Source organism: Mobula birostris, chromosome 3, assembly GCF_030028105.1.
Source record: "Mobula birostris isolate sMobBir1 chromosome 3, sMobBir1.hap1, whole genome shotgun sequence".
Lineage (NCBI taxonomy): Eukaryota > Metazoa > Chordata > Chondrichthyes > Myliobatiformes > Myliobatidae > Mobula > Mobula birostris.
The window spans coordinates 184,279,670-184,306,897 of NC_092372.1; the positions used below are offsets into that span (position 1 = coordinate 184,279,670).

The 27,228-nt window shown below is 38.1% G+C and overlaps 1 protein-coding gene and 1 long non-coding RNA gene across 12 annotated transcripts in view; one reads left to right on the forward strand and one right to left on the reverse strand.

The window, feature by feature from the left end:
• The window catches only part of nebl (nebulette), a 304,548-nt gene that overhangs the window by 89,122 nt on the left and 188,198 nt on the right, over positions 1 to 27,228 (reverse strand). For 3 of the 6 annotated variants that reach the window (XM_072253805.1, XM_072253803.1, XM_072253802.1), the window contains exons 1-5: positions 10,183 to 10,334; positions 10,025 to 10,096; positions 9,602 to 9,706; positions 8,561 to 8,671; positions 4,098 to 4,208 (exon numbers count right to left, since the gene is read on the reverse strand). The exons of 2 other annotated variants lie outside the window; for them this stretch is intronic. In XM_072253805.1, coding sequence (XP_072109906.1) covers positions 4,098 to 4,208; positions 8,561 to 8,671; positions 9,602 to 9,706; positions 10,025 to 10,096; positions 10,183 to 10,233 — 450 coding nt within the window. In that variant the 5' untranslated portion in view covers positions 10,234 to 10,334. Of the gene's footprint in view, positions 1 to 4,097; positions 4,209 to 8,560; positions 8,672 to 9,601; positions 9,707 to 10,024; positions 10,097 to 10,182; positions 10,335 to 27,228 lie in introns of those variants that run through there. One more of the 6 variants, XM_072253806.1, reaches the window with a different exon arrangement.
• The window catches only part of LOC140195472 (uncharacterized), a 54,089-nt gene continuing 28,528 nt past the window's right edge, over positions 1,668 to 27,228 (forward strand). For 4 of the 6 annotated variants that reach the window (XR_011885480.1, XR_011885477.1, XR_011885481.1 and 1 more), the window contains exon 1: positions 1,668 to 2,276. This is a non-coding gene — a long non-coding RNA (uncharacterized lncRNA). Of the gene's footprint in view, positions 2,277 to 22,116; positions 22,464 to 27,228 lie in introns of all 6 variants that reach the window. The other 2 variants (XR_011885478.1, XR_011885479.1) reach the window with 1 other exon arrangement.

Genomic DNA, 27,228 nt, shown 5'->3' on the forward strand with positions numbered 1-27,228 from the left:
GATGCTTGGGCCAGAGGCTTTTTAAGATGAAGAAAAGAAGACAATTCTTCTCTCAGAGTCATAAATCTTTGGAATTTTCTAATCAGACAGCTGTGGAGTGGAGTGGAGTCACTGAATTTATTCAAGGCTGTGATTGGCAGTAACTTGATGGGGTATTGGAGACCGAGAGAAAATTAAGGTACTGAGGTCATGATCGGATCAGCCACGATCTTATTGAATGTCAGAATGCGCTTGAGGGTCAATTAGCTTACCTCTTCTCCTAGTTTTTATATCCTTTAGTTGAATCACAGGCTTTGTGTGAAGAACAAAGGAATTTACCCAGCTTTCCTAATCAAAAGCACCATCATTCAAGCATTGTTTAATTAAGGTATATGTACAACACAAACCTAAATATAATTATTTTCAAAAAGTAAATAGTTTGATTTCGAATTCCATTGCTATCTATTGTGTAGACATCCATTTTAAAATATAATAAGTAAAGGTAACAATTACTGCTTCATTACCTTGTGTATTGTGATAATTCCTCACATATATACTGTATATGCAATGAGAAAATGGAATGAAAAGAAAATAGAAAGTTCCCTGGTCAACACAATGTTAAAAAATGCATTACATATAAAATAACAGTTGTAGATGATACATTTCATGTCAGGTTTGCAGCCACTCTTTCAGGAGAATATTTCTACCTTAGAGAAATTAGGGCAGATTTGCCATGGAAAAATGGGGAATAAGGTACCAGATTCTGAGGACTGCCTTTTTAAATTGGGTTTATATTCTTTTGAGTTTATCTGAAGTTAAGTGATGTATTTAAATGATAAGTCAGATGGAACTAGCTCACTAACCAAATCAGTCAGCACGGATATACTGGACTAAAGGGCCGAATTTCATTGTGTAAGACTAATACAAAAAGTTAGACAAGAAACTGGTTTGTTAGATGAATTCAGTAAAAAAGAGCCAAAATCTTAAGTAATAGCTTTGCCAATTAAAATCAAATTGTGTATTCTTTTTTCCCAAACACATAAGACCCTAGTGAATCAAATGACTGTTTCAAGATGGAAATCAATGGCTTTCTGACTGCAAACTCCTTAGCAATTAGAATTGCTAATAGATTGCTATAGTTATATAGTACTAATTTTAAACAGAAGTCACCACTAACAAATATTAGATATAAAAATGTCTCAGTGGGCATTGCTGCAGTTAGGATTTTAGTCACAGAATAATGTAGCATAGCAGACCACTTGTCCAATATGTCTTTGGAAGAGTTATCTAGTTAGGCTCTGTGTTCCTCATAGAATTGCAATATTACCCAATGCCTCCTTTACTGAGAAGGCTAACAGAAAAGGAAGGAGACAATGCAGAAGTTGACGCAAATTTAACATCATCCACTTTATGTAATGCTATTCCTTCTAAGTTTAGAGCAATTACAATCTATAAATAATCTGTGCAAAATATTTGATCAAGAATGCTTGGGGCTCAAGGGAAAGAGGCATCTGTGAATATAAGTTTTTTTCTTGTAGTCTGTATGCTACACAGAATGATACACACTCCAAAAATTCAATTGCACAACACTAGTGTTTTAAACATTATGTAATTGAAAGTCAGAATTTTCCACAAGTGAAGCATAAAAGCAACAATTTTCTCATCGTTTTGCATCTATTGGAAATTCTGACTGGACAATCCTTGACATGAGATAGGGACACACCTAATTAGGTCACTGCCTGTGCAATATTCATTTGGAAGACCAACACCTCAGTCTCAAGGAAGCCTCCTGAAACACCAAACAGCAATTCCCCCACACCTCCTTCCAAACAGTCTCCTGGCTTCCAGCCCCTCCTATCACTGCATAGCAGTACCAGTTCCCACAATTTTCCCTCATCAGTGTTGTAAATCTCTCAATTACTCCATTCCCCTAGCAGTGTCAGAGAAGTCACAGTCGTTCCCTACCCACCCTCAATACCATCAAAACAGAACAGTGCTGATGAAGATTCTAACCCCTCCCTCTCCCCAGCTCAGAGTCCTGGAGAATTCTTAAATATTATCAACACACGTTGTAACATCTTCTCCCCACCTTGCTGTAGACCACTCACCGACCAAATTGGCGCTCTGGCTGACCTCTCACAGTACCCAATTTATTGCCCCACCTCTTCTATATTATCCTAGAATTTCTAATTCTACGATGTCTGTTCCAGTGGAACCTTTAATTAGAAATTTATTTATGTTGTACATTTAGTTCAGCTGCATACATCTTCAAACATCAACAATCAACGTTCTGGCAGGTAAGTCAGATTAAGCTTCTTTGCTGTGTGATGTATTGCTAATGTACTATCTGTGTAATATGGTACAGTGCCTGCCATGAACTGTTCCCCAGTTCTAATTATGGGTCTGAGAACAAAAACATTCACTGTTTCTCTTTGTCTAGCTTAAGTTTTTAAAACATCTTGTTTTTTTTATTTAAAATCTTTAGTATCTGCTTTCTTATTTAAATTGTTTTCTGAAAGTGAGTAAACAAAATCGACTGTAATATGTTTGTAATAGCTATATCTGTATGTTACTTTCCATTTGTGAATAATCAGGAAAGCTGACAGAAGACGTGTTTATCCACTTCATCTTTCATCACTGGAAGCAGCTGCAACATGCCTTACAATTTGTCTCTCAAGTGCAGGATTATTGCATTGTGGAGGATCTAAAACTGGAATTATTAAAATAAACTGAAGGTTAACTTAATTAATATAGAAGTGTGAATAGCAAACAACTAGCAAACAATCAAAAGCCTTCAGCTGTCCCACCAACCATAACACCCACATAATGAATGAATTTATTGCCTTAAATAATCATATTGGATTGCCTAGTCCCAGTGCTAAGCAGAAGAAAATCTGGCTCAGTATAAACTTTCATCCAGATGTACTAATGAGAAAAATGTGAAGGTGACATTTTGGTATTATTGATTCTGAGCACATTAAGCCTCTGAACTTAAAGGCCAATGTTCATGACATGAACTATTTATCAGACTTCAGCATGAAATAGTCAGTGAGTTGTAGTGAGCCATAAAAGCAAGACAGTAAGCAAGATCTCATCTACATACTGGGTACATTTGATGTTTGCAAACTACCTTCTGATTATATTCAAAAAACATTGTTTGATCGATAGCCACAACCTCATCACCATTATGAGAAGTTCCGCTGCACAAAATGGCCAATTACATTATAGCAAAATTAATTCATTAGATGTGAGATGCTTTCAGTTAAAATTAGCCTAAAAATTTGTGTGTGCAGCATTCTTTCCAAAAACCATGCATGTGAAAAATCCACTTTTGCTGAGTGAAACATGATGAGCAGTACACTGCTTCAGAAACCCAACCACATACTTCTATCAAGATTCACTATCACACATACGACAAGATTTATGTTAAACATGCACCAACTAATATAATTCCACTTATAGCCTTTGAAACATTGCCAAGGAAATTATTTCTTTAATGTCACAAGCTATCTTCTTGGATGGCATATTAAAAATTCAACTCCAACTATTCTGAAAGTTCTGAAAGGTGCTGAAGATACCTCTCTAGAAATTTACCTTTGATCAACAGTGTAACATGTGCTATCTTATGAATAGCACAACTTACTTTGTCTGAAATTCAGTACTATTGATTCTTATAAAAGTTCATTTCAGAGATAGAGTGTTATTGAAGCATTTCACAAGTACAGCACATATAATGAACTTCTTGTAACAACTAAGCACAAAAATATACCTCCAACTTAACCAACATTCTTCCCATAACCAACTATTTCATCATCCAAAACAGATTGTGTGCAATTTTGCTATGAAACAAATGTGCAAGGAAACATGCAACAAGGTACAGATGCAATGACACAGCCTGTTTGTCAATCATCACTTTGTCACTACAAATTCAGCTTGACCCACTGAGCTCATCCAGTGGTTAATTTTGTTCCAGATTCCAGCATCTGCAGTCTCTTGTGTCTTCTGGTATAATTTTTAACTTTTGTAAGAAACTGGAACTATTCCTGTTTATGATGAAATAATGCTGGAGAAACATATGAACATTCCTTAACAGTGATAAAAACAGACATATAACTTACATCACTTTGACGTTTATGGACTTCCATTGCATGTTTAACATCTGGCAGCACCTTCATATTGGAATAATTTGATTTTCCTTTCTCTGCATCATATTTTTGTTTATATTGCTTCTAATAACATGAAAAATAAAGACTATATTAACATTTTAGTTGTTTATAATACAGCAATCATGATTGCATTAAAAATTATTTATTTCCATTTCACATATTTTAAGATCACATTCAGCATGCAACCAAGTTGCAGATACTTCATGGGTCAACAGATGGAGAGACTGAGAAAGTGAAGATTAGGACAAGCAAGTCTAATAATAAGAACAGGCAGGGCTAACTTAACTAACATGAACATTAAATACATCGTACCAGATCTTGTACTGGGAAATGAGCCTTGCTAGCTGATTGAAGTTTCAGTTGCAAAGCATTTCGGGAACAGTGATCATAATTCCAAAAGCTTTGAGATATTATGCATAAAGTAAGACAGGTCCATGTGTGAAAGTGCAAAATTGCAGAAAGCTAATTACAACAGTATCAGGCAGGAACTGGAGAGGGTAGATTGGAATCACCTATTATAGGTCAACCTACCTATGACAGTTCATTAGAGTTCAGAACCAATCTGTTCTTGTGAGGGTGAAGCACAAGGGTAGCAAGGTTTGGGAACCTTGGATGACAAGATAGAGTAGGTTTAGTCAAAACAAAAAGGAGAGCATATGTAAGATGTCAGAAGCTAAAACTGAACGACCATTGAGGAAGCAGGAAAAAAATTACACAAGAAACTAGCAGGATTAAAAGGGTTCATGTCCTTGGCTAGTAGAGGAATCCACAGCATTTTATACATATATCCAAATATCCAGACCTGACTCTCAGTTTTTTTGCACTACCTTACTTTCCGTTTTTCTATTTTCTATTTATGATTTATAATTTAAATTTTTAATATTTACTAATTTTAACTATTTTTAATATGTAATATTTGTAATCCAGGGAGTGTGAAGCGCAGAATCAAATATCACTGTGATGATTATACATTCTAGTACCAATTGTTTGGCGACAATAAAGTATAAAAGTATAAAGTATATATCAAGGGCAAGAAAAGAGCTTGAGAAAGGGTAGATCCACTCAATGACAAATAAGGGAGCTAGAGGAACTGAATGAAGACCTAAATGAATACATCCCAATAGAATTCACCAAGAAAGACATGGATAATAGTAAGATCAGGGAGAGGGTATGCTGATATTTTTAGGGCATGTCGATGTTTGGAAAGAAGTGTTGGATTTACTGAAAAACGTTAACGTATATAAATTCCCAAGGTTTGATGGAACTTATCCATCAAGAAGGCAAGGAAGGAAATTGTTTGCACCTTGGCTGAGAACTTCATATCTTCTTTAGCCAGAGGTGCAATGTCAGAAGACTGGAGAATAACCAACTTTGTTAATTTATTTAAGTAGGGTAGTAAGGACAAATCAGGTATTACCAGCTGGTGAGCTTTACATCAGTAGTAGGAAAATTATTGGATAAAATTCTTAAGGACATGATATACTCCCATTTTGAAAAAAAAACGTGAAATTATTAAAAATTATCAGTATAGCTTTGTGTGGAGGAGGTCTTGTTTCAGAAATTCAAGTGAATGTTTTGAGGAAGTAACAAAGGTGACTGAAGAGAGTAGAGCAGTGAGTGTTGTCTACATGGATTTCAAAAAAAACATTTGACAAGGTCCCTCATGGGAGGCTGATCCAAAAGATTAAAGTTGGTTACATTCTGTCTTGGCTGTAGAAGACAAGAGGGTAGTAGTGGACCTCTACAACTGAGTTCCACAAGAATTAGTGCCGACACCTAATTATTTGTGATCTATATAAATGATCTGGATCAAAATGTAGGTGATCTGACTAGCAAGTTTGCAGACAACGTGGAAGCTGATGAAGCTGTGGGAAAATTAAGGATAAGCAGGATACGATTTGAATGGAAATCAGAAAAATGGTGGCTGGAGATTAATCCAGACAAGTGTGAGGTGTTACATTTTCAGAAGAAAGTTGACAATAAATGGCTGGGACTGCTGGCAGGGAAGGTAGTAGATGCAGATACAATAGCAGCATTTGGATAGACACATTAACTGGCAAGGCCCACGTGCAGGCAAATAGGAATACTTAGATTGGCATCATGATTGCTGCTGACATGGTAGGCTATAGGGCCTGATCCTGTGCTGTACTTTCCTATGTCCTGTGTCCTAAATATTAACTTTATCTCTCTGCCAATGCTGCTTGATCTGCTTGGTACTGTATTTCCTGCATTTTCCTGCTGATCTTTTCACATTTCTGGCACCTGTAATATATTGCTTTGATGCAAAGGCATGTGCCCTATTTGTTAAGGTCCTAGATGCATCACTTCCAGCTCACGTTTTCAACAGATTGCAAAACAAAATAGATTAAATAGGTAAGGGGCATGTTATTATTATGCGAACATTTGTTAAAAAGGAGCTCCTGAAATAACCTGATGTGAGGATTTCCTCTACATTCCTCGTCTGAATGTTTACTTATTGCATAAATCTTAATTTTTCTACTACATTTCAAAATTAAGTTTTTCACTGCCTTTTGTATATTGTAACTTGAAGGTTTTCTACAGTGTTCCAATCTTAAACTCTTCAATGGTATTATAATATTTATCTTCGGCTTGTCAAGCTGCAGAAAACAACCCTCCCAAATTGACAGAACCCATGACTACACAGTAGTACCATGTCTTAGTGAGAGTTTATAAACCTGGGTCTTTGATCGCACCTTCAATTTTGAATTTTTGCTCCTACATTCCCCCTCCCCACCCCAACTCATTTACTGCATTGCTGTACTGTGGCTGGCATGGAGATGTTACTGCAATTCATATTCCCTTACAACATGTGAGGATGCTATTTGGCTTGTCCAGTCTATGCCCTTCTCTGTGTTCCCTCACTTACTTTCCCTGTAACCTGTGCTCTCTCACATGGTTTAACGATACCCACCTTCTCCTATTCTCTACCAGCCAATCAAACTAACCTAACAAATATGCTTCTTTTCCCAGAAAAATACTGGTAAAATTTTTGTGAATGATACAATGTGAAAATCACAATGATGATTTTTTAAGAGTTTTCACCAATTTCATTTATTTGGGGCACCAGCTCCTACTCAACCACCAAGAAAAAGTTTAAATCTATTCTTCAAGAACATATCAGGAAAATTTTGGTACAAGTCCTTGTTTCTCTCTGCAGATGTATTGCAAAGTTACTGAGTATTTCCAATTTTTTTTCTTTTTCTTTCTGTCACTTAATTATTGTTATTTTCAGGCATTTTAACCCATAAAGTACTAGAAACAGTTTGCATAATGGTGCTTTCTGCATACATATGCCATAAGGATGGCTAGTGGCTATCCATTTCAATTCACCTGCAAATTTCCATTCTGACATGTCTATCCATGACCTCAGCTTGTGCCATGATGAGGCCACTCTCAGGGTAGAGGAGTAACACCTCATATTCAGTCTAGATAGCCTCCAACCTAATTGCATGAACATCGATTTCTCTAACTTCTGGCAATTTCTTCCCCTTCCTTCCTTTTCCTTTTCCATTCCCCATTCTGGTTACCTGCTCTCCCCTTCTCTGGTCCTCATCTGCCACTCACTTCCCTCTGGTTCTCCTCCTTCCCTTTCATCTGTGGTCCAGAGTCTTCTCCTATCAAATTCCTTCTTCTTTAGCCCTTTACCTCTTCCACCTATCACCTCTTAGCTTTTTAGACCATCTTGCCTGACCCATCCATCCACTCTCCACCTCACCTGGTCTCACCTTTCACCTGCCAGCTTGGACTCCTTCCCTTCCCCTATCTTCTTATTCTGACTTCTGCCCCTTCAGTTCCAGTCCTGATGAAGGGTCTTGGCCTGAAACATTGACTATTTAATTCCCCTCCATAGAGGCTGCTTAATCTGCTAAGTTCCTCCAACGTTTTGTGTGTCTTCCTCATGTTGAATCTATTGTGAAGGCACAATTCCCTTGAGGCAAGTGAAACATATTTGTGTTATTTTACGAAATCCAAAATGATGCAAGACAATTTAGGTTTAGATAACACAAAACGGGTATGCACAACCTGTATTTCAGTCAGAAATAAAGAAGGATTCTTCCTTTGGCTATTGATGCTTAAAGCACACCAAAATACTGACCAACAATTATATTCAACATCCATATTCAGTGTTATTAATCAATTATAATGGTGTCATTAATCAATTATAATGCACAGTGGCTCAAACAAGCAGCTGATAATCATAAATGAAGCCAACGTTTCTACCAAATATTTTGAATTACAATGGTGAGAGCAACCATAGATATAAACGATTTGTTTTACGATTCTGATGATGGTTGAAGACATCATATTAGTGCACCTTCACTTCTCGTGACGTTGAATTAAGATTTTTTTTAAAGATTAAATGAGTACTTAGCAAGGGTCTATTATCATCGTACCTTACTCTGAACCTGAGAAACTTCTTTAGCAAATACAGTTTCAATAGTGGCGGGCATCTGAGCATACAAACACTTAGAACTTTCCTTTTTCATACGTTCCTTGTATTTGGTCTGCAAGTACAAAACAGTCTGTTGTACAACTGAAAATAAAGACTACTACAGATCAACCCAAATGTAAAGAACCGGAGGCAAACTAACAGACAGAGTTATTTCTAGAAAACTGTTTTCAGGAAATTTGTGTGAACAAATTTATTATCATGAAATTTTCTCAAACATACGACAGAAAGCTAATAATTTCATTAGAGCAGAAACAATGCTCTTTCATTAAAATTATTAATTTTATCTAAGTACTTATTTTTTGAAAATGATTTTTGCTTTTCCAGCTTATCATCCTTTTCCAAAAATGATTTCACATCCATACATATTTCAAGTGTTATTTGGAAATCCTATTTCCACAGCATGTCAGCATAGCAGTTAGCATAATGCTTTACAGCACCAGCGATCGAGGTTCAATTCTGTGGCAAAGCTAATTTTTAAATCTTTAACCTAAAGGAAGCACTTTTAAATGCTCCATACGTAGGTGAACCATTTCAGGGTTTGAACAGCAATTTCGATGTTTAAGGATTGCTTGTGAATCACTTTTCCAACTAGACCGTCAAGCCAGTGGGCAGACTGGCCACTTTTCTCAGGAGTTTTGAGAAACTTTGCTGTGAGTGTGGTGAGTTAATAGCCAGAAACATAGATTGTTAATCCAAATTCCTCTGGATCAAAAGTCAAATTTCCATGGATATATAATAGGTAGGTGCCACTGTCTTATGCTTCTGTAGTGAGACTGGTCAATCTCACGCAAATTAACTCCTTCTCACTGCCCACAAACTGTAACAGGATCACCATTAGAAGGTATCACATACTAGAATCCCATAACATGCATGTGTTTTTCTTAATCCAGCGTAAATTTATTAAGTTACCTTAAGTACCAGCAATTTAAACATACATGTCATTACCTTGCATGAATTTATAATGAAATATCACATGGCTTACCTCTGACATAAGAATATTTGCATTTTTCATACATTGTTGATAAGGTGTATCTGGCACAAATGTATACTTTCCTTTTGACTTTATGTACTGTTCTTTGTATTTAATCTAAAAAGAAATAGGTCAACTGAATCTCCAAAGTCATTCACAGCCTTTACAGAGATCCATTTTAACAGATGCACTATCCCATTCACCTTGCAAATTATTCCACTTGTTACATTCACTATTAATAAAAACTAAGATGGAGAATTTTTTACAGAATATTATAAGTTATCTAAATAATGTGAAACCATTTCAATAACCATCTTGGCTTTCGTTACACAAAGTGAAAGTCAGATGCTTGAGGTTAAGACTAATATCACATCTAATTAACAATGTTAATTCTGTGTACTAAATCAAGACAGTGTTTCAATGTTAGTTACTTACATCACTTATCTGGTCACTACATTTCTGGGCAAATTCAATACTCCTGTCTTTCACAATAGGTCTACTAAGTGCCTGAGGAAAACAAACAAAACATTCTAGTTTTCTTTTCCTTGAATAACTATCAAAATGTAATAGAGCAGATCTTAAATATTTTCAACCTCTTCTAGTTGCTCCTCTCTGTCTTCTTCAGTGGAGTTAAGAACTCTCATTTTAAAAAAAAATAACTGAATGAAAAAGAACAAAAAACCTCCACAAATGCTTCAGTAGCTGCAACTGTTTTTCAACTTCTTTTCCAACATCCACTACATGGAGGATGGTTTAAGAGCACATCCTAATTTAGTAAGCACTTGATGTGTTCATAGTCTTTATCTCAAGAATTTAACAGAGTGATTACAAAAGCTTGCCATATAACTACAGTGTCATGTTCCTCTTTGGAAATAATAACCTTGAAAAGCTTAACTTACAGTTTCTTCTTGTGCTTATACACTACAGGCAAAACATTAAAAAATTAATTTGCAAGATATAATTAAGTTTGGTAGATGAAATAAAAGTTATAATTTATTTCTTGCTTACAAAGTAAAACTGCGGAGGAATTTCATTACTTTGGTACAAGTGTTGTTCTGTGCAGAGCTTTATCCACAGTGGGTCTGATAACATGTCCAAAGCAGAAGTCAGAAGTATGCTCACCCTGTTTAATCAGCATTACAATAATAAGTCTCCAAGCTCCTCCCTTATTCAACTTATCATGGACAACTAAACTGAAGAACCTTGAATGCATTTTCAAAATTTATAGGCCTAAAAGTTGCTCCATGGCAACAAAGGCACAGAAAACTGGTGACACAGTAAGCTAACATCCTTCGTGCAAGCAGCCCATATTGCAACATTTCATTGTACAAGGCCCAAGGCAATAAGACTGGCCTCGAATACTTCCAGCAGCCTACAGCCATTCCCCTGCTTACTCCCCTGCTGCAGGACAAGCAGAGAAATTTAGGAGGCGACAAGTTGTGGAGGGAGTGGTTCCTAACAATGCTATGCTAGGGATGTGAAGGGTGACATGAAACCTCGGGTAAGACATAGAAGGAAACTAAAGAAAGCCAAGACCTTGATTCTTTTCAGGCCCACAGGATCTTGAATAGCAATCTATGTGAATAAAGATCTATAAAACAAAAGCTAATTCAATGTTAAGTTTAAACGATGTGCCACTGATTATGAAAGTCAAGATGTAATGGATGACGTCTACTGTATATGCTGGCATATACCAGCAGTCTCCAACCACCGGGCCACAAAGCATGCGCTACCAGGCCACAAGGGAATGATATAAGTCAGCTGCACTTTTCCTTATTCCCTGTCACGCACTGTTGAACTGCAACATAGGGTTGCCAACTGTCCCATATTTGCCAGGACATCCCGTATATTGGGCTAAATTGGTTTGTCCCATACGGGACCACCCTTGTCCCGTATTTCCCCCGCTAAGGTACAGTATTCCTATGAAACCGTTCGTAAGCAGAAATGGCATAAAGCAAAGAAGCAATTACCATCAATTTATAAGGAAAAAATTTTTGAGCGTTCCCAGACCCAAAAAATAACCTACCAAATTATACCAAATAACACATAAAACCTAAAATAACACTAACATATAGTAAAAGCAGGAATGATATGATAAATACACAGCCTATATAAAGTAGAAATAATGTATGTACAGTGTACTCGGGAAGATTAAGCCAAACCGATTTGTGGGGGAGAAAAAAAAAATCGGCACGTCACGCATGCGCACACAGATGCCCACGCAAGGCTTCATGGTCATGGTAGTCTTTCTTGGGGTAAACATGAGTGTCCCATATTTGACTGCTACTTTTGTCCCTTATTTGGGAGTGAGAAAGTTGGCAACCCTAACTGTAAAAGACATGTTGAGGTGAGTTTAACCCTACTTGAACACCCCCCCCCAACCCCCGGTCGGCCGGTCCGCAAGAATATTGTCAATATTAAACCAGTCCGCGATGCAAAAAAGGTTGGGAACCCCTGGCATATACCGTACAGTTTAACCTCCAAATGTAAGAAAGACCACCGAGATGACTGGAAGTGCCCAATAGTGAGTGACCTTAATTCTGCCAGCTCTAGGGAAACACAAATAAGAACTTAAAAATCTAGCTGATCTTGCTAGAAAAAAAAATGGAGAAATTGCTTCAGACATTAAAATTCTGAAAGAGTAGGCACAGTGGATAAAAACAGACAATTTCTACAGAATAAAGGCCCTCCAATAAGGGGATAAAGAAGTAAAATTAAATGAAAAATGTTAAAGACAAATAAAGGGAATTTATTTTTAAATCCTCAGCAGGTTGTGAGCTTACCGAATGCCTAAGTAAATGCAATAGTGTTTATAACAGAGATACAGTCCAGATTTAATAAGTTAGCCAGATAGCTAAAGAAATGAAGGATAAGGAGATTGCAACAGGATGGTTAGATGGTACTAACACTTTCAAAAGATGAAAACCTCATCCTAAATCACTGTTTAGGGTGAAGCTCATTGCTGCATCCTCTTTTCTGTGTATCTGTATTTACATATTCTTTATTTCAAATCACACGAACATCTTAGATGACTATATTTGTAACACTCTCAGCAAACATAATCTGGATAATATATTATGACCCCAAATTCTACATTAAAAACTGCAATTGCAGTGGGGAAGGAGGTCAAAATTATCATATGAACAGTGCAAAATTGATGGGAAAGTTCAAATGCCTGAAAGAGAAAGAACTGACTATACTAAATATAATAGAACAAAACCTCTTTGAAATACTGTCCAACCAGAATTAGCTGGCGGAAAACAGATAAATGATTTTCAGAAACCTTCTAAGATACACACCATCTGGGACAAATTGAGGCAAAACTCGGACTCATCTTTTTTTTCCCTTAAAATTTCACCTTTTCCTCCATGAAGAACATGCTGGTTTAAAGAAACTATAAAAAGAAATTGGTTAAAAGGAAAAGATTGAAAATGCAGGCCATTAAAAATTACTAGCAACAGACTCTGAGAATAAAAGACACTTTGGTGACTTCATGAGAGGTATAGAGCACTCACAGTTTTCAAGTGGAATGAAGAAGATTGCTCAGTATTCCCATCCTAAAATCAGCTTCTAAAGTTGACAAGTCAGCTTAAGTATTAAATTAAAGCAGTTTTTTTTTCTGTACAAAGGATATTTTTGGTATCGGTTATAGTAAATTAATTGTGTATATATTGGCAAAAACACCTCAAAGTGATAGCAATTCATTCAGGAGTGTAAGCAAAAATGTTAGCTAGAGCCCAAACATAACTCTGAAATGCAACATATTTTAGTTACATTAGCAGCTAAAATCTCAGTCACAATCATGCTGAAATCTTACCTTGTTTGTATATCTATCAATGTCACCATGGTAATGTATTGCCATTTCGAAATGTTGGCATTCATCATAAACAGCTCATTCGTTTGATATTGCTTCCTTCCTGTTGAATTCTGCTTCTGACCCCAAGCCTGCTCTTTTCATTTTCATTCAAAAAAAGATGAATTCAGAAGGGTTTTTAAGTATGAGAAGACCAGCTTTTGCATAACAAATTATATTAACAATTTATTTGGGTCAATGAAGATAAATAGGATGCATTTCACGGCCAGAGGTTAGTCACATCATCAAGCATCTCAATTACATGACAAGCATGCTAATTTGGTTGTTTGAACTAACTCAGTGCCAATTCCATTTTCCTCTGTAACTTTCTTCAGTTTTCAAAGTTATTGCTGACTTAATGGAACATTTAAATCCAATTAAAATTGTGGATAAATGTCACTTATAAAAACAGCTGAGGTGGAAGCCTGATTCATCATTGCTCTGATTATTATGAGCGGGGAGGATAACCTAGACCACTGCAGTGTCTTTATTTCGCACTAGGCTCCACATATCTTTGTGCCTTTTTATAATTTAAAAAGTCAAATACCAAATGTCAATAGCACATTTGAGGAAACACTGTACTTTAACCACTCTCGAGACAATTATTAATATGCTCTGTGCCACTTCCACAGTTGTGTGGTTTTGGCTGTGCGATTAAGGGCTTCATACACCAAGTAATTTTAAAGCCGCATGCTCAGTTTGCAAAACAACCCTGTAATATGTTTCACAATGACTCTCAGATCGATGGGCCAGCTGATCAACAAAATAAAGTATCTACAGGATGCAAGAGGCTTCAGAACAAAGGAGTGCATACTTAACTGCGAGGCACACCAACTGGTGGTGCTTACATCACACATGCATATCGTGATAAATTTAATTGAAGTTAAGCCTGATGATGAATCTACTCCTTATGTTGACAATGAATCAACTACTTTGAAAAGTCACATAACAGGAATGAGTCAAGCTCTGCAGCACAGGGAATTCATTAAGGCAAAGATTCAAAGATTATTTATTATGAAAGTATGCATGCAGTATAGAACCGTAAGATTCACCTTCACAGTTAACTTATTTACATGCAATAAAGCACACCGCTTTCTCTCATTGAAAATGGCTGAAAATGCTTCACCTTCATGATAGATTCAGGGTGCTGATTAGAATCATCTGCTAGTGAGATACACTGGCAGGTGGAGTGGTGTTGCAACAACCTCACTCAATATCAGCAAGAACAAGGAACTGATTGTGGACTTCAGGAAGGGGAAATCAGGAGAAGACACACCAGTCTTCATTGAGAGGCCAGCAGTGGAAAGGTTGAGCAGTTTCAAGCTCCTGAGCATCAACATTTTAGAGAATCTATCTACCTCAGCGACCTAACTCACCGATGCAATAAAAAAGAAAGCACACCTGAAGCTCTACTTTGTTAGGAGTTTGAAGAGATTTGGTATGTCACCACAGACCCTTACAAATTTATATACTGTAGATATAAATTCTGACTGGCTGCATCACAGCCTGGTACGGAAGCTCCAACACACAAGATTACAACAGGCTGCAGAGCGTTGTAGTCCTGAGCACAAGCCTCCCCAATATCAAGGGCATCTTCGAGAGGCAAAGCCTCAAGGTTGCATACATCATTAAGGACCCTCACCATCCAGGCCTTGCCTTCTTTTCATTACTGCCATCAGGGAGGAAGTACAGGGGGCTGAAGACCTACCCTCAATGATTCAGGAACAACTTCTTCCCCTCTGCTAGCAGATTTCTGAATGGCCCATGAAAATATAAACACTACTTGCTACACGCACATAAAATGCTGGAGGAACTCAGCAGGCCAGGCAGCAAGTATTGACTGCACTATTTTCCACAGATGCTGCCTGGCCTGCTGAGTTCCTCCAGCATTTTGTGTGTGTTCCTTGGATTTTCTGCATCTGCAGGTTTTGTTTTATTTTGGAACACTACTTGTTGTTCCTTTTTTCTCTCTAAGTTATAGATTTTTATATCTTTGCACTGTACTGCTGCCTCAAAACAACAACCTGTCCCTACCCCTCCTCTCTTGCCACCATTCAGGGCCCCAAACAGTACTTCCAAGTGAGGCAACACTTCACTTGTGAGTCTGTTGGGGTCATCTATTGCATCCGGTGCTCCCAGTGTGGCCTCCTCTATATCGGTGAAACCCGACGCAGATTGGGGAACCGCTTCGTCAAGCACCTCCGCTCCGTCCACCAAAACAGACAGGATCTCCCAGTAGCCACCCACTTCAACTCTGCTTCCCACTCCCATTCAGATATGTCCATACATGGCCTCCTCTACTGCCATGATGAGGCTAAACTCAGGTTGGAGGAACAACACCTCATATACCGTCTAGGTAGTCTCCAGCCCCTTGGTATAAACATAGAATTCTCCAACTTCCGGTAATTCCATCCCCCTCCCTTTCCCTATCCCTATTTCACTCTGCCCCCTCCCCCAGCTGCCTATCACCTCCCTCATGGTTCTGCCTCCTTCTATTACCCATTCAACTCTATCTCTGCTGTGATTACCTCATCAACATAGACACTTATTTAAAATAACTTCCCAGACTACAGACCAGGGTGATTGCATTTTGACTCACTGGGCTGATGACTTAGACTGATTTTATTTAGTTGGAATCACTTTAGATCTAATTACTATTCGACGTTTAATCGTTGCCTCCTTGTTTTCTCCACTATGTTACTAAGTCCACACTGGAAAATATTCCCGAGCTGGCCTATCCTCTGGAAATGTATTCATAGATTCTCTTGCTAGATCGGCTCAGCAACCTCTGTGGCAATGACATGGAAATTCTAACCTACAGGTTACTGTGTGAACATCTTGCCTCCACTGTCTAGTGCAGATGATTTATGTGGAGGTCTAACAAAGCACCAACATCTTTTTTAATGAGAGAACTGACTTGTTTTCTGGATTAGAAACAGCACCTATATATGTTGTCTTGTGTTTGTAATTGAAAGTTTTGCTGTGTGTACTTTCTTCTGGCACGTGCAGCATCTGGTCTCTTCAAAAGAAGAAAGCATCGGAAATCTACAACACTGACCAAGTCTCGTGCAATCACATGATGCTATTCTTATTTAGAGAGTCATGAGATCTGGAATTCTTAGGCCTTTTTGGTTGCCTGCTCTGTGAGGTTGTGACCCGACAAACCAAATCAAGTTTGAAGCTTTTTGTACTTAACAGCCTATATAGAATCTCTTTTTTTTGTTTCTTAAACCATGTGAACTTCTTTCAGCAAGTAGTCTACAAACTATCTAGAGGTGTGATGGTTTGATAATTCTTTCAGTGCTACATTGCAGTCATTCTTTAAAAGAAATAGGAAATACCCAGCAGATCAAGCAGCATCAGTGGAAAAGGAAACAAAGCGAAATTTTCAGGTCAATGGCATTTCAAACGTTCTGAAGGTCACTGACTTGAAGTGTTAACTCGTTGCCTCTCTCCACAGATGCCACATGACAAGCTATACAATTCTGCGGATTTGTTTCACATTTCTAGTTTTTTTGTTCTCCCATGCAAAAAGTCAATTTCTCTCTGAGTTTCTGGCCGTGCCAAATTTGTAGCTCTTCTCTGGGGGCTGAAATATTCTTTAACTTCTATGCTACTCATGCACATGGGATACCTTTACTTCTAAGGAAGCATTAAATTACTGAGAGTGTGATAACACTGCAAAGTCAATGTCATTTTTTTCTCTTTCTGCAATAATGGCTGCTACTTCAAGGATATTGTTGATAATAGAAAACATCCCTATCCGTTCCTTGCAGCTTATGAACAATTTACAAGCAGCTTTTGAATCACCGGTGATCTCTAAGCACAATGTCTGCACAGGAGATTAGTGTGCAAACTTAAAGTCCCACACAGGAGATTAGTGTGCAAACTTAAAGCACACGGTATTGGGGGTAAGGTATTGATGTGGATAGAGAATTGGTTGGCTGACAGGAAGCAAACAGTGGGAGTAAATGGGACCTTTTCGGAATGGCAGGCAGTGACTAGCGGGGTACCGCAAGGCTCAGTGCTGGGACCCCAGTTGTTTACAATATATATTAATGACTTAGATGAGGGAATTAAATGCAGCATCTCCAAGTTTGCGGATGACACGAAGCTGGGCGGCAGTGTTAGCTGTGAGGAGGATGCTAAGGGGATGCAGGGTGACTTGGATAGGTTAGGTGAGTGGGCAAATTCATGGCAGATGCAATTTAATGTGGATAAATGTGAGGTTATCCACTTTGGTGGCAAAAACAGGAAAACAGAGTATTATCTGAATGGTGACCGATTAGGAAAAGGGGAGGTGCAACGAGACCTGGGTGTCATTATACACCAGTCATTCAAAGTGGGCATGCAGGTACAGCAGGTGGTGAAAAAGGCGAATGGTATGCTGGCATTCATGGCAAGAGGATTCGAGTACAGGAGCAGGGAGGTACTACTGCAGTTGTACAAGGCCTTGGTGAGACCACACCTGGAGTATTGTGTGCAGTTTTGGTCCCCTCATCTGAGGAAAGACATTCTTGCCATAGAGGGAGTACAAAGAAGGCTCACCAGATTGATTCCTGGGATGGCAGGACTTTCATATGATGAAAGACTGGATCAACTAGGCTTATACTCGTTGGAATTTAGAAGATTGAGGGGGGATCATATTGAAACATACAAAATCCTAAAGGGATTGGACAGGCTAGATGCAGGAAAATTGTTCCCGATGTTAGGGAAGTCCAGAACGAGGGGTCACAGTTTGAGGATAAAGGGGAAGCCTTTTAGGACCGAGATGAGGAAAGACTTCTTCACACAGAGAGTGGTGAATCTGTAGAATTCTCTGCCACAGGAAACAGTTGAGGCCAGTTCATTGGCTATATTTAAGAGGGAGTTAGATATGGCCCTTGTGGCTACGGGGATCAGGGGGTATGGAGGGAAGGCTGGTACAGGGTTCTGAGTTGGATGATCAGCCATGATCATACTGAATGGCGGTGCAGCCTCAAAGGGCCGAATGGCCTACTCCTGCACCTATTTTCTATGTTTCTAAGACACGAGGAGCATCAAAAACGTAGCTCCACATTATGAAGGACTGACAGCTAGGCACACCGACACAGAGTGCTAACGTGATCACTTCCCTTCGTGGCCAGTAGCTCAGGATTGAGGACAACCTGCTTCCACTCCACATCCGTGGGTTCCGCAGTGGTTGTTGAGATCAGAAGGGGAACCACAAACTGCCGGAGGCTTGATTTGACAGTTGCATTGATGATTTTGAAGAGGATAGCATCTTTCTATCAGTTTCTCAAAGTTTTAAGAACATCCCTGAAATAATTCTTCTGTCCTCCTGGTAATCTCAGGCCAATAAGGTTTGGAATCAAGTGCCTGTTTAAGGAAACTGGTCTTGGGTTTGTGAACCATGCAGTCCATCTATCAGAAATGACTGAGTGCAACGTACATATCGGATACCATTAAGTTCAGTGTTGTACAGTGTGACTTACTTACATATTGGACACAAATGTACTATAATCCCTTATTAAATTCCATTAAAAGATGAGCATGGTATGCTCTTTTAAAGTGGAGAATTGTCACCTCAATGTCACATAATTCAAATAAAAAAATCTGGATATACAGTACATATATTTTAACAGGAAGTGCAATTCATAGTCCAAAATTCATTTCATAAGAATCCAAATGCCTCAGGTTGCCCCTAGAGATACTTAACTTGGACTAATGTCAATAACAAGAAGTCAAAACCCGCAATAAATATTCACAGAGTGCTCCCACTGTTTCTTATTTGCCAACAGTAGAGTAAAAAATAACAAGGTTTAAATAACCTATACAACTTATTTGTGTTTACTGTACCACTAAAGTTCACTACTAACATGTAAATTATTCACCTCAAGATGTTTCATCTTCCCTTTGAGGTAATGATTTAGCAAAATGCATATTGTCAGACAGCAAGCTGCTTCCAGACAGCACTGGACACATTTTAGCAGTTAACATTTGGCAAGCAACCAAAATTCCATGAGGAAATAAAAAGTGGTCTTTTAAGATTAGAAGCAGCATACCTCTGATCTGTCACAGAAATTAAATTTACAATTCAAAAGGAAGTGGTGAATCTCTTTACACTCCAGCAATTATTATTTAAGGAACTTTGTAATCAGACTGCTGCAGAATGGAACTGAATGCTGCCAAACTCAATATGCAGGCCAGGCAGCAGAAATTGATTAATACACAGAAACAAAGTTAAACGAGATCTGAAACACTTGTGATATTTATTCTAGAGAATGGCAAATTGACCATCAATTTAAGAGAAACAAAAGACTAAAACAAAAGTAGAGGGGAGCCGTTCCTAGAACTGAAATTGCAGGAAGCAGTTAAGGAAAATGTTTGCACTAAGGGACCTCGTGGAATTAAACTGATGGCCAAATTGGAAATATATCTGACCAGAGAGTGGTACTGAGTACAGAACCCATTTACATTATTGTCCAACATTCATCCAACCTCTTTGTATGATCCCAGAGGTAGTGAAACAGAGCTCGAAACTGGCTGGAGCTAACTGATAAAAACAAAGTAGCATCATCTCAGATTGCATTTTTAAAAATGGAGGATATATGTGAGGCACTGCAGGACGTTAGTTCTGATAAAGACTATAAATAGGGTGACAAAGCTATCGGCAATCACACACTCATTAGCTGGTCTAACAGCTAATGGAAACAAAAAAACAGAAACAAAATGTAACTTCTCAAAGGGAAACCTACTTGGCTGAAGCAAATGGCACATTTCAGTGACGATGTCTTTATTGAAACGCAGATGTCTCAGACATCTCATTTCTCTAAGGTTCTGATAGAAAAGTGCTCCCTGAATATCAGAACACAATACAGAACAGCACAAGGACAGGTCCTTTAGCCCATGTTGTTGTGCCCAACTAATTAAACCAGTAATTAAATGTGTAACTAAAATAATCCCTTCTGCATACATGATGTCCACATTTCTCTATTCTTTATTCATGCACCTACCTAAGAGCTTTTAAATGTCTCCATATATGTGCCTCCATTACCACATCTGCCAGCACATTCCAAGCATCCAATATTCTCTGTGTAAAAATACTTGCCTCACACATCTCGTTGGAACCACCCCCCTCTCATTAGTGAAAATAGTGAAAAACGATTTCAGAGGCAGAGTTCAATGCAACAAATTTGTATTTCTGGAAGTCTAAATTTCAATATCATAATTTTGCAAGGAAACCAGGGATTGAACAGAAGAACAGCAGACCATTTAGGTCTGTTCCACATATGACTAATTATACTGCAAGAAGCTGACGAGTTGTTAACACCGCTGAGCATATCACATGAACCAGCCTTCCCTTTATGGACTCTGTCTATACTTCTCACTGCCTCAGTAAAGTAGCCAGCATAATCACAGACTCCCATCCATCCCTTACATTTGCTCTTCTTCCCTCTCCCAAAAGTCTGGAAGCACATAACTACAGGCTCAAAGACAGCTTTTATCCCACTGTTACAGACTCTTCACTGGGCATCTTGTATGATAAAATGGACTCTTTCTCCTCACAATCTGCCTCATTATGATTTTCCCCTTCATCATTTACCTGCACTGCACTTCTTCCAGTAGCATTTACACTTTGTTCTGCACATTTACTGTTTTACCTTACTCTAGCTCAATGCATTATGTAATGATTGATCTGTGAGAACAGTAAGCAAGACAACATTTTCACTGTACATTGGTACATGAAAATTAATAAACCAATACCAATATTAATCTGCAACGAAAGTTTCAATTTTTCTTTTTCTCCATTTCGCCTAATAGATTTACTAAAGAAAAATCTATCAACTTTAACCTGACCATTTCAACTGACCCAGCATGCAAAGAAACCTCATTATTCCTTTCTTTTAGTATTATTTATTTTTGTCAGCTACAGTAATCTTATGACTTTGCACTGTACTGCTGCTGCAAAACACCAAACTTCACATCATCTAAGTAAGTGACAATAAATGGGACTGAGATTCTGAGAAGCCTTAAGGAAATAAAATTCCACATTACCTCCCTTTACTTGAAAATAGACTTCCTGATATGAATCCCAAGTAGCTGAGCTCTAATTTTAAGAGAATGACCATTGTTCTGGATACTCCATCATAGCTAATACTTTATTTATGATACCCTATCATAACCTTTTATTTCATTTTAAACTCAATTAAATCATCCGGCAATCTTGTAACTCAAGGGACTATAAAACTTAGTTTATTCAAACTGCACTATTATTTAACCTTTGAAAACCAGTGAATTGGCACTGCAGTATACGAGCATCCTTCCTGAAAATATACTGTTCATCAAGGAATCCAGACTCAAGAGGCTCTATACTACTGCAGTATCACAATCTCACTTTTACAATCTGATATCTTTCAAAAACAGATCCAAATTCAATTCACTAAATGAGGAGGGTTCAGAAAGAGATAAAATATTATCAACTCTTCTTTTTATGATACCGTTTAGGAACACCCACCCATCCACACATCTTACGATCCTATCAGCTATCAACCCTTGTATTCTACAAGCATTTTTAAACAGGTCTCAATTCCTTCACCCAGTTAGTGATTACGTTCCTTCAATTTTATTCTTTTTCTTTCTGGGTAAAGTTGCTTCAAAATGAAAAGTTAGTTATATTCAATATACATTACAGATTTCAGGCAGATGGGGCTCGTCAGTCGTGGTTGACAGCTCATCTAAGAGAAGGAAACTCTGATCTCAGACCTCCGTTGCTCTGCGGCTATTCTCACTCATGCGGAAGAATTCGTGAGTAAACCCCGAGGAAATATCAGGAGCTAGAATCCCTAAGGCAGTTCAATGGACACCACTGGTGCCAAACTGTCTCTGTTGTTCCTTTGGGTTCGTCAGCTGCCTGGAGAGGGGGAGCCTGCTGCATAGGCAACAGCTTGCCCCCCATATCCTACTGCCAGGGCTTGCGTATGACACCTAGGACAAAACATCCATGGTCAACCCCAACCAATGGAGCACCTCACATTACAGGTACTCAAACTCCTTTGTCTTTCACCTCTTTAATATAAAAATATCTAAAACTTTCTGCATAATTGGTATGTCATGACCAACAGAGGCTGATTAACTAAAGTAACATATTCACCGATGAAGCATGTTAACTAATTCTTTCTTCAGGAAGACACTTTCAATTGCTTGATTTTTTCTATATAGAGAATATAGAAAAGTGATCAAAACCAGTCATTTAATCAAGCTGTTCAGATGTCACCACAGAGAGATTTATAACTATCTTCTATGCCCTGATTGCAACTTTTATTTTTAATAACCTGGTCATATTGTTATAAAACATTACTATGTTTATAGACTTTCTTTATAGAAATTTACTTTTCTTTCCACCAGCAAATAGATCTTAGTACAGTTACCAGAGCACTTCATATCATTTGCTATGTGACAACATTTAGAATGAAGAGTTTCTCTAAAATGTGCACAAGAATTTTCAAAAGATAGCTGTGCAAAAAAATTGTTATTTATAGGCCAGCTGCCTCCAACTGCCTGCCAAACCAAGAACTGATTTCTTTCCCCAGTCATTTAGGGCAAAGGCACCTTACTTCCAGCATGCTCATTATTGCAGATCAGAATCAGAATCAGCTTTATTATCACTGACATATACCATGAAATGTGTTGTCTTGTGGCAGCATTACAGTGAAGACATAAAAATTACTGAAAGTTACAAAAATATATGAATAGTCCAGAAAAGGAATAACGAGGCAGTGTAGGTGGGTTCATGAACTGTTTAGAAATCCCATAGCAGAGAGGAAGAAGCTGTTCCTAAAATGCTGAGTGAGGGTCTTCGTGCTCTTCTGCGATGGCAGTAACAAGAAGATATGTAATGGATGGTGAGGTTCTTTAATGATAGTGCTGCCTTACAGAGATGCTGCATCTTGAAGATGACCTTGATAGTGGGGAGGGTTGTACATGTGTTGGAGCTAGCAAAGTCCCTCAGTAGCCTCTTGCGATTCTACGCTGGATTCTCCATCGTACAAGCATAGAAATTTGCAGGTCTTTGCATATATACCAAATCTTCACAAACTCCTAACAAAGTAGGGCTGCTCGTGCCCCTTTTTGGTGATTGCATCAACGTGTTAGGCCCGGAATAGATCCTCAGAGATCTATCTAAGGAGCTTGAAACTGCTCACCATTTCCAGGAATGGCTCAATGAGGGCTGGTGCATCTTTCCCAACTTCCTCTCCCTGAAGTTCATACTCAATTCCTTGACCTTGCGGACATTGAGTCTGAGGTTGTTGTCGTTGCAATGCTAGTCAATCAGCCAGTCTATCTTGCTCCTGTACACCTCCTTGTAGCTGAATGAGATTCTGCCAACAACAGTGGTGTCATTGCCAAATTTACATGTGATTTTTGAGCTAGTCACATAGTCATGGAAATGCACTTGTGTTGATTGTCAGCAAGGCGGAATGTTATTATCGATCTCCACCGAATGTAGTCTCCTGATGAGTATGCCAAGGATCCAGTTGCAGAGGGAGGTACAGAGATCCAGGTTTTGAAGCTTGTTGATTAGTACTGAGGGGACAATAGTGTTGAATGCTGAACTGTAATCAATAAATAGCAACCTGAAGTATGTTTTGCAGTTATCCAAGTACTCCAATGCTGACCAAAGAGCTGGTGAGACTGAATCCACTGTAGGCCTGTAATGTTGTTAGGCCAATTGCAGTGGGCAGACTCCTTGCTCAGGTTGGGGTTAACTTTAGCCTTGACCAACATCTTTGTGATCTACTAGCAGGAATAAGGAGGACAGCCAGTATGAAGGACAGGAAAGATAGATGCTCATGGAGAAATAGAGTTATATAGCATAAAAGCATGCCCTTCAGCCTAACTTATCCATGCTGACCAAAGTGCCATCTTCAACTACTCCCATTTGCCTGAATTTGGTCCGTATCCCTCTAAATGTTTCCTTCCATGAACCTGTCTAAATGCCTTTTACATGTTGTGACTGTTCTCAATTCAAACCACTTCCACTGATGGCTCATATACCCACGGCCCTCATGGAAAATCATGCCCATGAGATCTCTTTTAAATCTTTCCCCTTTCACCTTAAACCTTTGCCCTTTGGTTACAGAATCCACCACCCTAGGAAAAAGACTGACTATTCACCTCATCTAAGCCACTCATATAAACCTATTTAATGCTACACCTCAGCCTCCGATGCTTCAGGGAAAACAGACCCAACCTATCCAGTCTCTCCTCATAATTTCTCTCTCCAGTTCCAGCAACAACTTTGTGATTATTTTCCGCACCCTTTATTGATGTTGAATGGGAGTGGAGAGGAGGAAAGAGGCAGAGGTTATCTGCATAAATTAGAAAGTAAATAAACCACCTGAATAACATTATGAAATGAACAAACAGTCAACGTTTCAAGCCGAGAATCTTCTTCAGCCCTGAAGAATGGTCTCAGCCCAAAATGTCGACTGTATGTTTATTTCCATGGATGCTGCCTGGCCTGCTGAGTTCCTCCAGCATTTCGTGTATGTTGTTTTGGATTTGCAGTATCTGCAGAACTCTTTGTGTTTATGATTTTCTGAACCACAATATTTATGGTGGCCTGGCAGGGGCACCCCATGGGCTCCTTAATATAAAGGGAAAAACCATTTTTTACATTCTGCACACACTTAAATGTTCATGCTTGTTTCCTGCCCATAATTTGCAAGATAGCCATGGTGCACTACACACAAGAACATAGATACTGAACAGAAATTAGGATGCAAGCCAAACAGTCTGAGACACATTTGAAAATGGTTCTTGGGAAAATGAATAATGCAGTGATAGCAGTCAAACCTCACTGCTGCCAGCAAATGTTGAGAGAAATATGGGAAGATTCTCCAGGGCTTGGAGGAACATTTATAGAAATAAATTAACAGCTCGTAGGAGCTCCTCTGGTCTAATGTTATTTGGTGAAGTGACTATGGGCAGCTATCACTAAGAAGCTACATCATCCAGGACACACCCTCTTCTCATTACTAACCAGGGGAGATGTAAAGGACCCTGAAAACCTACACTCAATGATTCAGTAACAGCTTCTTTCCCTCCGCTATCAGATTTCTATGAACCTACCTTATTATTCCTTTTTGTTTTTGTACTATTTATATTCATAATTCATAACAATTTTACATCTCTGCAATGCACTGCTGTCACACAACAACAAATTTCACACTATCGAGTTCAGTGATAATAATTGTGATCCTGACATGTGCTTTCCAGTTTTAAAGGAATGTATTTGTCAATATTTCAATATTTATGATACCCCTGTCTGAGTGACAGGGGCAATATCAGTGCTACTGGAGGTAGGAAACAACAGCTGCAGAAGGCACGACTGTTGTGCCAGTACAACAGCCAACACTCACCCACACAACAGTTTTGATTAGGAGAGGAGGAAAAAGTCTGGATTTTTTTTTCCGTTTATTTACATGTTCATTGGAAGTACTTTTTGAAAGTTTTAGAGTTTCCTATATTTTAGGACTATGCAAAGTATAATAAACTTTATATATTTACCTGCTACACCTAGGTCATGCTGTCATGTTTACACATCTGGTTCCAATTTCTCTTGTTTAACTTCAATTACTGCTGGCAACATGAAGAGTTTGATACAAATTCAATTATGCAACACCACCACTGGCATCAGCTATGCTGTTTGAATGGTATAGGAGCTCACACTTTAGGACTAAAAGAATTATGCATGGATTAGAATAAGGAAAATCATAATATTATACATCACAGATTTCAGATTGCAATTTGCTGAAATAACTAGATTATATTTCCATGATAATATGAATGCAATTAGCTACATTCAGAGTCATTGTAGTCCTGTGACACTAAATTTTTCAACCATGTTTAAAAAATGCGTAGCAATGTTGCTGAAACTATGTTACATATATAAATAATGATATTCATGATGACACAATTACACAGGTAATGAAAACTATTTCTAATCACAGACAGGAAAGCAAAGTTTCAGCAAATATAATAAATAGTTTCACTATTATATTAGGCAACCAGATTATGAAATTAAACATTCATTGGAAAGTGAGGGTCTTTTTATGACTCAGATTCAAACTGGTCAAATGCTTTTATTACAGAATTACAATAAAATACTAATCAATACATAGGCATCAACACCAATCAATAGTAATGGCATACCAAATCTGAAGAAGTTTGATATCAATATATGCAAAAAGAATGAGAAATTATTTAAATTATCTCGTTAAAAGCAATCCTCAGATCTTGATTCTACGACTCTAATCTCACTTTACATGAGTAAAACTAGTTACTGTCATTTTACACCGTGCTAGCACTGAGACAATCCACCAAAGATCAATTAACAAGTGCTGAAGTAATCCAAACTGCAAAGATTTTCTAAGATTTAATGGTACACAGATGTAAGTTTATTCAGATGATGGATCACTTTACTGCATCCACGTACCACTCTAAGTGCATGTTAAATCACTTTAAGGGTGTATTTCACAAATTGTGCCTTCAGGGCTTGATTTCAATGACTGCAGCATTTCTGCAATAAATCAGAAAATAAAATTAAGTTTTTTTTATACATGAAGAAAAATATTTTATTACGTTACTGATTATTTCCCGATCAAAATAATTCAAGCCTACAAAATTCCAAGAAAACCCTTACCTTATTTTATGATACTCTTCAATATCCATTAGCCTTTGTAGATGCACTTTAACGTGTGAAGCTTGAGACCTTCAGTTCAAAATGATGAATTGTGCAGTC